The sequence below is a fragment of the Pogonomyrmex barbatus genome, unplaced genomic scaffold (assembly GCF_055798465.1).
Source record: "Pogonomyrmex barbatus isolate J1 unplaced genomic scaffold, ASM5579846v1 scaffold6, whole genome shotgun sequence".
Taxonomy (NCBI): Eukaryota; Metazoa; Arthropoda; class Insecta; order Hymenoptera; family Formicidae; genus Pogonomyrmex; species Pogonomyrmex barbatus.
Genome location: NW_028297160.1, coordinates 580,703 through 594,797, shown reverse-complemented (window position 1 = coordinate 594,797; position 14,095 = coordinate 580,703). Strand labels below are relative to the sequence as shown.

The window sequence follows — 14,095 nt, the reverse complement described above, 5'->3', positions numbered from 1 at the left end:
ATCGACTCTCAGGACTCTTTTCCCTTTTTCTGCTCTCATGCGTATTTCTTTCTGTACCTGTCTCTCTTTCTAAGTTAAATCATATCTATAACTATATTCTTACCTTTCAAGTTTTGTTATCATTATTTCAAGAGCGTGGCATAGTAGACAACACGTCTATTATGTTAGAGGTCCCGGATTCGATCCCCGACAGAGTCAAAATATTTACACTTGTTTTCTCTCGGAAGACAACGACAAACTACTGAGAGTAACTTTATCTAGTATATTTCTCTACCAATAATTTGCCGTTCGGAACGGCGTGCGGCGTTAAACTGTAGGTCCCATATACCTGTGTATAATCATCGTGCGCATCGCAAATATATAAGACAGATCACCACTCGGACACGAGCAATACGATTGAGAAGAAAATTATTTCTCTTTTTTGTTCTTTGTCTTTAATCTTTGCCGTTACCATTTTTGTATCTCTTCTCCAGAACGCTTTTTCCACAACCATATCGACTTTGAGTTCGTCCTTCAACATTTCTTTCACTGTTATTTCCAACCGGTGTCTTTTTGGAACCCTCCATCCATTTATTACTATGTTATTTCTTTTTTTTTCTTAATTCTTCTGCAACTTCTAATTTTCTGACTTTTTCTTTTATTTTCTCTCATTACTAAATTTTCTATTTTGTACTTTATTTCCTTAATTCTTCTTTGCCAATCCTTTTTCTCCTTTTTCATTCATTCTTAATTTCCTTTATTATTCTTTCTCTAGCACTTCTCAATTCTTCTCTTAGTGTCGGTCCACAATAAGTATTTAATCTTTAAGCCGTAAGAAATTGACTAATCATAGTCGAGTATTCTTTTCATATTCGATTAAAATTGGTCAATTTCTTACTTCTTAAAGCTTAAATCACCTATTGTGGACCGACACTTATCCATCATAAATTCCTTTATTTCCGTCATGCTTTCCTCTGTTATATTACAATCTTCTTGTGCGTCTCCCTTTGTTTCTTCCTGCAAGGAAAAAACAAAGGAAGACGCACGAGAAGACAGCAAGACGCGTCTTTCCTGTTTTTCTTCCTAGTAGCTTTCTTGTTTTTCCTTGCTTTCTCGAACTTTCCTAAAAATTCTCTTCCCGTCTTTATTCTTTTTTCCTCTTCACTTTCTCTTTTACTTGACATGATGATCGATTCCTTTTTCCTCGCTTTGGATCTTCAAATTAAACAATCTAAGATTGTTTTCTCTTTTTCGCTTCCTTTCTCTTTCTGCTTCGTTGGTTTTCTCTCCTTTTTTTCTCCTTTTATTTGTTCGTTATATATTGTTATGCCTGCGCAAGTCTTCCGTGGTTGAGCAGAATCAAGCCACCATTTGGAGAAGAAGCGAAGCGCTCTCCGGGACAACGGTTACGTTGTGAGATTGTTTTTTGTTGCGCGGTGTCTCGTAGCGAACGGACATGTATTCGCTGTATTCTGATTGTTCTGCTTTTAATAAAGTTCTTGTGTTTCTAAGAAGTGTTAATTATTTTGAGTGCGGCTTCCTGAATTGCGCGAGTGTGCGGAAATGCGAGAGAGTGTGCGCGAGTTTTGAAATGACCGCCGCGGATATAACAATATTTATCATTTCCTGCTTTATCGATCAACTGTTGCCTTCGTATATGTCTCTCTATCAGTTATTTTCTACTTTATCGATCTTGCCTTGACGGAGAGTTTTGTTAAATGTCGTATTAATTCCGTCTATCTCCGATATTCCTTCGCTCTATTCCTTTCCTAACTATTTCCTTGTTTTCGTTCTTAGCGAAAATTTGACCATAATCTTATCGTTTATGATTCCGTATTTACCTGCTTCTTTCTTCTTCCTTGCTTCACTCTCCTTTATTTCCCAATGTTCCTTTATAACTCTTTCTATTGATTACCTTTCTGCCCTTTCCTCAATGTCTTACTGCTCTTTTTTGCCTTTTTAAGAAGTGCATTTCACACATGCGTGTCATTTCTTCCACGTTTTCTAGTATTTCCCTAAATAGGGAAATAATCCCTAAATATGGAGGGGATAAATAGGTAGTAACTATCTTTAGATCAAAATCGAAAGATAGGTGTAAAATATTTTTTGTAGCTCTTATATTTGTGCTAAATTTGAAAAAAATTAGATGTATCACTTGGGTTGTATCATTAGATTACTTGTAAACAGATTATGTTTTTAGCGATATTAATAAGTTGCAACTTTTAATGTTCGGGAAACAAGGTGTCTCTTTAGGAAATCTGTGTCATTTTCGTCGACTTAATCAGTCTCTAATGTCAAGTATATTTTTTGATCTGTTGTATAGAACGAATTTGCCTGCAAAAATTATGAATTTTCCGGATTACATGACAATGGAAGGACAAGAACGGAGTTGTGTGAATCACCAAGAAGTTTTAAAATATTTAAAAGATTATGCTCAGCATTTTGACATATATCGACATGTTCATGTAATTTCATTATATTACAGATACAGAAATATATAGAGGATGATCCACCTAAAACAAAATATCGGATTATATTGAAAATTGAACCCGGGCAAAAATGTTTTGAAAAAAAGTTATATGATCTGAAGGGGAATATTATGTAAAAAAAAATCATACTATTTCATATAAAAGAATGGAGATGACCTCCATATGATCTTGAAAAATTGATTTCTTTTGAAAATTGAATTTATCATTATTTATCCTCCTTCAAATCATATAACTTTTGTTAAATCATATAACTTTTGTTTTAAAATATAATATTTTTGTTTAGCAAATTTAATTTTTGATATTCCGATTTTGTTGTAGATAAATCATCCTGTATAACAATATTATTTTTTTATTCAGTAATTTTTCTTATTCAGTTTTTATTTTTCAGTTTAATATCAAAGTTGAACATGTTCAATCTATATCATCTGATTATTGCGATCAAAATAAATGGTCTGTGCAAATAAGAAAATTAAAAACAAACGAAATGGAATTACGTTATTTTGATGCAATTATGGTTTGTAATGGGTAAGAAAATGCAATTACTGATTAGATCAAAAATTGTCGATTACATTAATAATTTGAAGTAAATAATCGTTTTTATCCGTTTTTTAGACATTATTTTGATCCGTATGTACCAACTATAGTTGGTATCGAAAGTTTTTCAGGTTTAATACTGCATAGCCATTCGTATAGAAAACCGGATGAATTTTCCGGTAAAAATATATTAATACTGGGTGCAGGTTCATCCGGTATCGATATAGGAATCGATTTGTCTAATCAAGCGAGTCGCGTGTATTTAAGTCACAATCACGATAAGTAAGCAACTAATCAAGTTGTTAAAAATTAATTACGATTTGACTATATTTGTTATTATTGTTGTTATTATTGACTATATTTGTTGTTTGTACAATAGATATTAAATTACTATTGTATAATACTAGAAATAAAATTAAAAAGAAATTAAATATGGTTGAGGGTTTTCTATATTTTTTATTGTATATTTTTATACTTTCTGCAGATTAATAAATTTTTTCATCAAACATAATACAAATCGAAATTACATTTGACTACATTTTTAATTAATAAATGATATGAGAAAGAAACAAAGTTTAATTGAAAACTTTCTTACTTTGATTGTTTACTTTCAGATTAATAAGTTCTTTACCATCGAACATAATACAAGTTGCTGGTGTTGAAAGCATACACGGAACTACATTTTATCTTAAAGATGGCACCATTATCGATACTATCGACGTTTTCCTTTTTTGTACTGGATACAAGTACAATTTTCCTTTTTTAGACAAAAATTGTGGCATACAAGTTGAGAGTAATTACATAACTCCGCTTTATAAACATCTCATAAATATCGAGCATCCTTCAATGTGTATCATTGGTATACCTTCCAATGTTGTACCGTTTCCTATGTTTCATATGCAGGTATTTCGAGTCCAACAACATGATAATTAATTTTACGTGTAATTTAACAATTATGACATACATTAGCTATAAACTGATCAATAAAAAGAATTGCTTATTTGATATGAAATAATGTACATATGTATGCACGCATACGCACATTACGCATATTAAATTTATCAAATTTTAATATTTTGCATAAAGTTATTTTAATAACTATTACCTTAACCAATATATATTATATATAATCTTTTATATATAATATACATTGAATAATTTCCGCATGTAATAAAAATGTGCAAATAACTACAAAAGTGTATTAACAAAAATTTGAATTAATTTTCGTAATAATATAATAAATTTAATTACAAAATTTTATGCATAAACTTTTTTATGCATAAATTTAATATCATATTTTGAATTTTTATTACCTAGGTGCAATTTTTTTTGACTCTACTTCAAGGCCAAATAACTTTACCAACAAAACATGTGATGCTAGAAAACTCGATGCTAAAAACTTCAAAAAAGAAACATGCACATAAACTAATGGATCAACAATGGGATTACAATAATTCATTGGCAATAGCTGGTAGATTCGATCAGTTACCATTATTCTATAAACTTGGTTACAAAGCATGGTCAATTCAAAAATCTGTCAATCTTTTATATTACAAAGATTCCAAATTTGTTATTTCTGAAGATGGAAAAAGCATAGAATTAAAATAAGAATCAGATGTAAATTAAATATTAATTCTAGATCATTTAGTATATTTTAATATTTCTTTTATTTTTGGCTGTATAATGTATTATAAGGTTTATTTAAATCTTATCTATGTAAACAATTATCAATGATTTATCTTTTGCATGAAACAACATTCTGTATTTTATTAATGTCAGTGAATAATAATACATTAAATATCAACAAATATATATATATATATATATATATATATATATATATATATATATCCAGATAGCAAACCATACCAAAAGCACAAATTGCGAAGTTATGATACATGTTATGCTGGCAAAAATCGAGCAGCAATCCAGCATGGGCTCCTGTATAGATACTGCCAGCAAAAATGCAGCACATATCGAACTCTGCATCATAACATGCTGCAAAAATTGAACAAAGCTTGTCATCAAAATATAGAATTCAAGCATTTTGTGTTGCCACAGTATTTAATAGAAAATACTCCAAAATTTAGCATGATACGCTAAGACATGTTACAAAAATGTAGTAAATATCTGACATATTTATTCTTTCACACTGTGATAACAGAAATGCAGCAAGAATGCAACACGATTTATAACATCAGATACTGACAGCAGAAACGCAGCAGAAACAGAGTATCATCATATTGTGACGGCAAAATTTCGATAGGTATAATCATCATCCTCCTAATCGCCCTACCTTTTCTGTTCCTCCTCTTTACCATTTGCACTTCCCAATTATATCGACAACTTTCCTTTTACTTTCTCCCATCCTCTCTTCTCAACCTACATCTTCAATAAACATTACATCCCAATCCGCTAAATCCTTCCAGAAATCTCCATCTTTATTCCCCAATCCCGCTACATTTCAAAATACAACCTTGTAACAATCCCTGCCCCTATTCCCCTCTCCTCCTCCTTGTCTCTCTTCCCCTCCTATTCCTCTCCTCCATCGCTCCCTCCATCCATACGTCTCCGCCCCTCTTTTCTTCCGGCTCTCCCCCCATCTGATCAACCTTCCGCTCCACTATACCTTCTTTCTCCCTTCCTCCGAACCCCTCCTCTCTTCGTCACCTCTTTTTCTTCCTGCCCTATCCCTCAACACCTCTTCCCTCTCGTCCCAAAACCACTCCCCTTCTATCATTATTTTACTGCTCCCTATCCATATCCTTCCTCTCTTTCTCCATTATCACTTCCCTGAATTTCCACCTGGACCTTCTTTCCATCCATGTCAAGTCATCTTCGATCCATATCTTTTCTCCTTTTAAGCCCTTTTTTCCTCATTATTTCCTTTTTATCTCCCTCTTTCAGTTTTACCACCTATCTCCCCTTCTCCTCTTTCCCTGTCCTTATCATTTTTATTTTCTCCATCTTTACATTCGTCCCTATTTGCTTAAATACCTCCTCCACCCCTTTCCTTGCATCCCTTCCCTTCTCCTAAAAGCCCTACTATGTTAACTACTATGTTATTCCTTCTCTCATATCTCTCTCTTCTTTCCCTCTCCTTCTCCAAGATTCTCACCACCTCCTCAGCGCCTCCCTTACCTCTATCTACTTTCCCATCTCCCTTTTCCAAAAACTTATCCTTTCCTCCAACTCTTCCATTTTCTTCATTCCATCCCCTATCTTTAAGTCTTTTTCCAATTTTAACTCCAGCTCTCCTATCTCTTCTCTTTTCCATTCTTTTCTTCTCCATTCATCCTCACTTCTTTTCATTTCTTCTAGCTCCCTCCTGATGCCTACCAGACTATCCTCCATCCTTTTTCACTTCCCCTTGAACTTCTCCATCTAGTCCTCCAATGCCTTTAATGCAATAATAATACCCTCCCTTTCTTCTCACCGGCGATCCCGTAGTTATTTTACTCTTCTGAAAGCAGTGCTCCTCCTCATTCTCCCCACCCTCTCACTAATCCTCCTGCTACTTCCTCTTCCAACTCCCTCTTCCTTTTCAACAACTCGATGACTCCTCAACTATTCGTCCTTTCTCTTTCTTTCTCCCTTTCTCTCATTCTTTCCCTTTTGCCTCCTCTCCCTCGCTATCTTTTCTCTTACCTTTTTGATTCCTCTTTCCTCTCTGCGACTATCCTTCTCTCTCTACTCCAGTCCTATGCTCCTTTCAAGTCCTCCGGCTCCACTCTACACTCTGGAGTACCGGTCGTGGGAATTCGAGAGAATATACACATATATATATATATGTATATTGTAATATATGTATATATATATATATATATGTATATATCATTGTATTATTGACGTGTTGTTCTAAACACGTTATTGCGATAAATATCATCACATGCCTCTGTGGTCGAAAGGATAAGATGAGACCTGTTCGGTAAACAGGAGATCCAGGTTCGATTCCTGGCTGAGGTGATATTTTTCGCAAAATAATTACGAATTTTCACGACTGATTCGGGCCTCGCCGTGACGCACACCCTGCCTTCTTATTTGCGCCTTAAGGCCCATGCGCCACGCACCTTAGTGATCGACCCTCTATCTCCTCTCTTTATCTCTGACTAATTCCTGCCCGTCTCTTCGCATCAAACATCTTCTCACCCTCTGCCCACATCAGGCCACCTCTCCTCTGCTTCCGACTTCACGTACTCCACTCTCTCTTGCCCTTCTCCCCTCCTTCCCTCCCTCACACTTCTCGTTCCCTTTTTCTTTGCCCTCGCACACCTTCCTTCACCCAACTACGCCTCTCTCAAATCACGCTGACACACTACTCCCTACACATCCGCTCCGGAAACGGAAGTCCAAATAGTACATTATATAAAATGTACAATGTTTGATACATTATTTGATACGTTATATAAGAATCAAAAGGATCATAACTTATATTTTTAAGAAGCTTTTTATAACTTATTTGTGCTGTAAAAAATATATTAATTTCATCATTAGTAAAATAATTAAAAATTATTCTTTTAAAATAAGAGATAGAAAAAATAATAAACATTTTTCAAAATTTTTTAGTATTAATAATAATTTATATATTTACGAAACAGAATTTGCTCGATTTCTATTGTTAATTTGCTAACAAGTTATGTTAGCAAGCCTTATTCGATTTCTACCACATTTTTGCCGTCATATCGTGATAGCACGCTGTGCTTGATTTTTGCTGCGTTTCTACCGACACAGCTGATAAAGCAGATCGCGCCATATATCTGCCGCAATTTTGTCGTCACGTTGTGATGGCACTATGCTTGATTTCTGTTGCGTTTCCGCTGCCAGTATCTGATATGGCAAACTTTGCATGATATCTGCTACATATCTGCTGTCATAATGAGACAGTAAGCAATGCTCAATTTTTATCACATTTTTGTCATTATTCTGTGATGAGAAGGTGTGCCGCAAAAAATTAAGCTTAATTGGGAAGCAGCAGCTAGATAGAAATCTGCTGCGAAGTCATAATCGGATCTGCTCGCACAATACAGGCATACTGCTGACATTTTGCTATTTGCTATATATATATATATATATATTTTTTTTTTATTTACTATTGTGGTGTGTGTGTGTGTGGTGTGTGTGTGTGTGTGTGTGTGTGTGTGTGTGTGTGCGCGCGCGCGCGCGCGCGCGCGCGCGCGCGCGTGTGTGTGTGTGTGTGTGTGTGTGTGTGTGTGTGTGTGGTACACAATTTAATATTACATTACAAATATTGAAGTCTTAAAAATTTTACAGAATATAATAAATAGCATTAGATTTTATAAAACAAATTAATAATTTATGTTAAATTATTTGTGTCAAATTAAAATTAAATATGTCCGTAGATATTAAATATCTACGGACATTTAATATTTAATATATTATGGCAATATTTGAAGCATATAAGCAAACATTTTGTAATTTGATATAATTATGTTTTGACAATGTATTTGTATTTTCAAATAATGTATATTACAATTTTTTAAGCATTAATTCCGATTTTATCTCTAATTTTGAAGAATTATGATATCGGTATAGACATCAGGCGAATCCTTTTCAGCACAACTGTCTCCCCATGAAGTTATACCAAGTAGAAAATTATCAGCATTAACTAATAGTCCTCCAGAATCGCCCTATTTATATGAATAATAACATATAGTAAATGTAAATAGCAATAACATAGTAAAAACGATTTATAACAATTACACAACATAAAAATAATATTGTAACATTTATTATGATTGGGAAAAATATTTATATAACACAATATATTATATTTAAGTAATATTGCATTTATAAATGTATATTTTATATTTATATAACACGCATAAGAAGTAACATCATCTTGACTAAATTTTGAGGATCTTTTGTGTGAAAATAAATAAAGTAAACAATAATTCGCTTTTTGCTCTTTATTATATACATTTTATACCTTATGAAAATCTTTTTTTATTTTTCTTAATGATGCTCAGAAATTTCTAAATATACCGCTAAAGTTGAAAGGTCGCGCTATACTAGCGGACAGGTAGCAGCTGCAAATTTTGAGCTAGAAGAAAAAAAAAATTTTTGAAAATTACATTTACATTGCGATTTCTCGTCTGTCGAAATTTTATGATATAGCGTTGCTTATTGTCATTTCGCATTTTTTAAACAAAATCACTATTTCGACGAATGGGTAATCCATAATAGAGGAACAATTCGTCGTAAGTTTGCTCGTTAATTTTCCTTTTCTGCCAAATCCTTGAAAATTACATGTACATTAAATTTGCCAGGGAACTACGTAGGAAATTTTCGAAATTTTGATTTTTGTGAAAATAGTGAAGATTTTTCGAAAAACATTCGATTTTAATGGAAAAAGATTGTGCCTTTTTGTTTATAAAAAAGTTTTTAATTAATCGAAAAATCCCTACGTAGTTTCTTGAGATATGTTTTTTCGAAGATGCACCAAATTTCAAGTTAATCAGTTAATATTTGTTTGAGTTATATGTCCGCTAGTTCGGAAAAAAGTTTTGAAAAAATCGCGTTTAAAAGTTTAAGTAATTCTTTTTTGTTTATAAAAACGGTAAATTTAAATTTATCTCTAATCTATTTCTGCTATTTCTGCCCCATACAGTTGTCCTTCAAGAAGAGAATTTTCTTCATCCTCTTCTTTTTTTGACAATTTGGGCCTAGATCGAGTCTCTTTAGCCATCTCTCAATGAGCGCTCCTATCGTTGTATGCGTTGCTCGTCTGCAGAAGTTATAGCAGTTAATGCCTATTTTAAGTCCTAATATTTGCATAATTTGCATTAAACTGCTCATCTCATCATTGTAAGTACAGGCGGATAAAAACACTGCAATATTCAAACTTTTTTCCCGCTTGAATGAGCTTTTGGCGCAATGGACCAAACAATGGTATTAAAGTTTCATTGCTGTTCTGCGTATATCCTCCTAAGCAGTGATTAAGAAGACCATCGTTGGTTAAATCTTTGTTATATCTTCGTATAGGCTTAATTGCGTTGAAAACTTCATCAAACATAGCCGGTTTATGTGTGTATAAATCTAAGGTATTGAAAACTTTTGCCTTTTGCCAAGAGTATCATGTATCTGGGCCGCTCGGGCACTTGTCATGCTGCGATTTTTCGTCTATCGAAATTTTATGATATAGCGTTGCCTATTGCCATTTCGCATTTTTTCAACAGAATCACTTTCAACGAATGGATAATCCATAATAGAGGGACAATTCGTCGATGAGCTTGCTCGTTAATTTTCCTTTTCTGCCAAATCCTTTGTTTTTTTTAATTTCTTACAACTTGTCAATTTCTTCTTTAAATTTCTTACAACTTACCAGGTAACTGAAACCATTATCTAAAGAGCTCCAACACCTGCTATACCTGCTTCTTCGCCGCTGCGCGCTCATTCGAGGCGCCGAAGTGCCGCACGAAACTTCGAAAAAAGAGGGGAAAAGAATTCCTTTCATCACATATAGGTTCAATTGTATCTTATTTTTAAGACCCTAAGAAACTATTTTAGTGCAAAAAAAATCGATTTTTTTAAATTGTCAAGGTGATGTTACTTCTTAATTGATTATAATGTTTTCTTTCAATGTTTCACGTACTATTCAAATTATATTACAATTCACATTAATAGAATAGTGTATTAGGTATAACATAAGTATATTGCAATTATTTCAAAAATAATTAAGCATAATGCAATATATTGAACCAAGGATTTGCAGTATATATTAAATCAAATAATATATACTGAATCAAATTCATCAGCAGTTGTATTCTTATATTGTAGATACTTCTATCTTTGTAATACTAATATTTTGAAAAACTCTAATGATTATCTGTATTGGACATCACATACCGATAATTGAAATTTTTATGATACCGAATAAATATAATTTTGTAAGAGTCATAGCCAATTCTTTGGCAAGCAAGATCTTGGTTGCTAAATTTTCTATATAAAATAAATTCAATTATATTACCAACCACGTGCCCATTTTTAACAGACTTACAACGTAGCGGTTTTACAATAATTCGATAATCAAATACCTTGATATTGATATTTGATATCAATTAAAATGCCTTATTTTTATTACTAGAACAATACAAAGCGCGCATTTCGCGCGCGCCATTTTTTCTTTAACACTTATAACGATACGTTCGAATCATCTCCCGCTCCGTAATTAGATTATAATTTAAAAACAGCATAAATTGTAATCTCATTTTCTCGAGCGACTATCCGTCAGGGTATCGACACGGCGATCCCTCCGTGATCCCACCGTCGAACAAATTTGCGTCGACCAATAGATGCTATAATTTGAATAGCGCGTGTATCATAACAATCCGCGCGTTGGAGCTGCCGCCGCTGGTCCCATTACCGACCGCGTCACCGAACAAATACTTAGAATTGCCGAGCTCGTGTGGCGAAATTCGCAAATCCTTCGGTAAAATCATCCCTGGCGTAGTCAACCTCAGAATCCGAGTTCGGCCGACCTGTTTCCGATTTACGGCCGATTCAGGTATATTAGCTGACTCCGACAGGTGATTTTGCCTTTTATTGGCGAGACAGCAGACAATCCAATGATCTTGGTAAATACCCATCCTGATACCTGAAAGCGATCCTGGAGCACTACATAGAAAGCCAGGAGCTTCTGATCGCTCCCGTCTCCGAAGCACACAAGATTCTTCACTAACTAAGGCGCTTCTTAGCTTAGCCCCCAAAACAGGCTCTTGTGTGTAAAATCCGCCACTGCTGGTGACAGAACAGGGAACTCCCTGTTTCCAAGCCACAGCAAAATCTAAGTCCCGTTCCAGACCGAAAATTCGTCCCGAAAAGATTTTGATGCGACGCACAGTGTAACAAATATATAGGAAATGCATTCAAAAATCAACCTCCCAAATATAACGCAACTAAATTTTATTTTTCCTTTTTAATATATTAACCTATGTGCTACGTATTTATAAACGCGTTACTTAATTTTGCTGTCATTGTATTATATTAATATTGTGTAACATTGAAAAAAAGGAATATTTTTATTAGTAGTATTAGTTGAATTATTGTGTATCATTATTTTAATAAAAATATTATATATCACTTTATTTATTTTAACATAAACATAATATAAATATAATATTAACATAAAAATAAATAATTATTTAAACCAATATATATTTTAGAATATATGAAACAAAACACAACCTTTTTATTTTGAAATGAATATTTAAAATATATTATAATTTGTTAAATATTATAGAAAAACGTCTTGTCTGAAAAAAAGTACTTGTCACTTTCTGTTCACGATTCAAATATTTTATTTATATCTAAATCTGTTGGCATATCAGATTCTAAGGATTTTTCGCGATCGTTATTATTAATAATTAAATATATTATGATCCAATTAATCTTTTCGTTAGATTTATTTTTTCGTAAAGAAGAGAATTTAAGATCTGATGTTAAGAAGCATTTTCATCAGATTTTTATTTGTGTTAACATGGGAAGTTTTTTTAGTGTGATATCCTCTAAAACGTCTAATATTTTTGTGCCTGGCTTCCAATGCTTCTTCTGGTAAGCCTATTGGGATTAAAAGATGAAATAATATTAGGCCCGTGTACCAATAATTTATGCAATAAAATAGACATACAGTAACATGAATAATTTGCTAAATAAATTTCGTTTGCGAGGCCGCAACCTAAATGACGCAAACCGATCTCGTAACATCGCTGATCAGTCAGAAGCCCAAGGATTCTGACTAACCCGAGAATTATCAAATAAGAAATTAAAATAAGTTTAAAATAAGGGAACAATGCGCGCCCTTGCCGAATGCAACAAACCGACGTGCAATTCGGCAAGGACGCTGACTCCGATAACATCGTATCGAAACACTGATGTATCAAATAATGTTTCGACACGACGCCGAGGCCGCGTAACAGCGGACCAATAAAAAGCGACGAGAGTAATCAGCAGATGTTCAGAGATTCAGACGCATGAATACTACATAGACGTTAATAATATAACAATACGCGACGTTTAAGATATTGTCGGACCGAAATAACCAACGCGAGAGTGTTCAATAAAATTTTTTTATTCAATAAAATAAGTGTTGGATAAGTAGCTCTTTCTTCCCTCTTCCGTCACTTCCTCTTGGTTGCGTCCGGAGCGGCACAACAGATTGGTGGCAGTGGGTACATAGTGTCGGAACCAGAGGAAGCAGCCATCGCACTCCTTCTGAGACCTGGATTCTAGAAAGAGGACAAAATTGAGGGCAAGTCACGCAAGGACAGTCGTGCAATCCAGCAAGGACACCCGGTAGAGCAACCAGCGAGCATATCAACGACACCGAAGAAAGCGCGGACCTATCGCAACAAGCGAGCAAACGCTACGCCGACAACATGCGAATTGCAACCATAATGTAAGTCATAGAAAACTAAAGCGAGTGCAATAGATATTAAGAAGAGAATAAAATAGATATCAAAAATGAAGACATCAATCAAACGTTGAGAGAAAAAACGTTAGTGGTTACATAGTAATACAGGCCGCCATGCACTTAGTCTGAGTCCTCCGAGCCCCGCGCAAGTGGAAAATACACGCAATCCACGCGATAACGTGCATCATAACTTAAATGATTATTATTCTGACGATAGCTTAGAGAGTCGAACGGAGTTATATCCGAATATTGTAATCGAACGCATGTTCTCGCTTAGCGACATTGATAACAATATATTACAAATAGCGAGACGCGACAATTTATTACGCTCAAGATCTAACGTAAATAACGATACGAACGCAAGCAACCCCAGTCGCGGAGAATTTTCGCTGACGTCTTACAACAGCAGCGTATTCAACCGAATTCCGACCGAATTCCATATCGCTACGCGAGACGCAAGCCAGAAATGGCAAATCAGCCATCAGGTATGCCGTTATGACTGCAGAAGAGCGACGAGTAACTAACATAGAACTAGATGACGAAATAAGACAAATGAGAACCATTCTAAATCAGCCACATTGGAAAACCGATCCAGAAACTTCGAGCGACTCACAAGACTTAATGCTAACCGAAATACTAAAAGATATGCGAGCGCTATAAAATC

The 14,095-nt window shown here is 34.2% G+C and overlaps 1 protein-coding gene across 9 annotated transcripts in view; it reads left to right on the top strand.

Annotated features, from left to right (window-relative positions):
- The window catches only part of LOC105426115 (uncharacterized), a 115,767-nt gene extending 102,351 nt beyond the window's left edge, over positions 1–13,416 (top strand). For all 9 annotated transcript variants that reach the window (XM_089082720.1, XM_089082718.1, XM_089082719.1 and 6 more), the window contains 5 exons: positions 2,303–2,444; positions 2,857–2,993; positions 3,081–3,284; positions 3,617–3,905; positions 4,320–13,416. In XM_089082720.1, the coding sequence (XP_088938846.1) occupies positions 2,325–2,444; positions 2,857–2,993; positions 3,081–3,284; positions 3,617–3,905; positions 4,320–4,610 (1,041 nt within the window). In that variant the 5' untranslated portion in view covers positions 2,303–2,324 and the 3' untranslated portion in view covers positions 4,611–13,416. The remainder of the gene's footprint in view (positions 1–2,302; positions 2,445–2,856; positions 2,994–3,080; positions 3,285–3,616; positions 3,906–4,319) is intronic.
- The last annotated feature ends 679 nt before the right edge of the window (positions 13,417–14,095 follow it).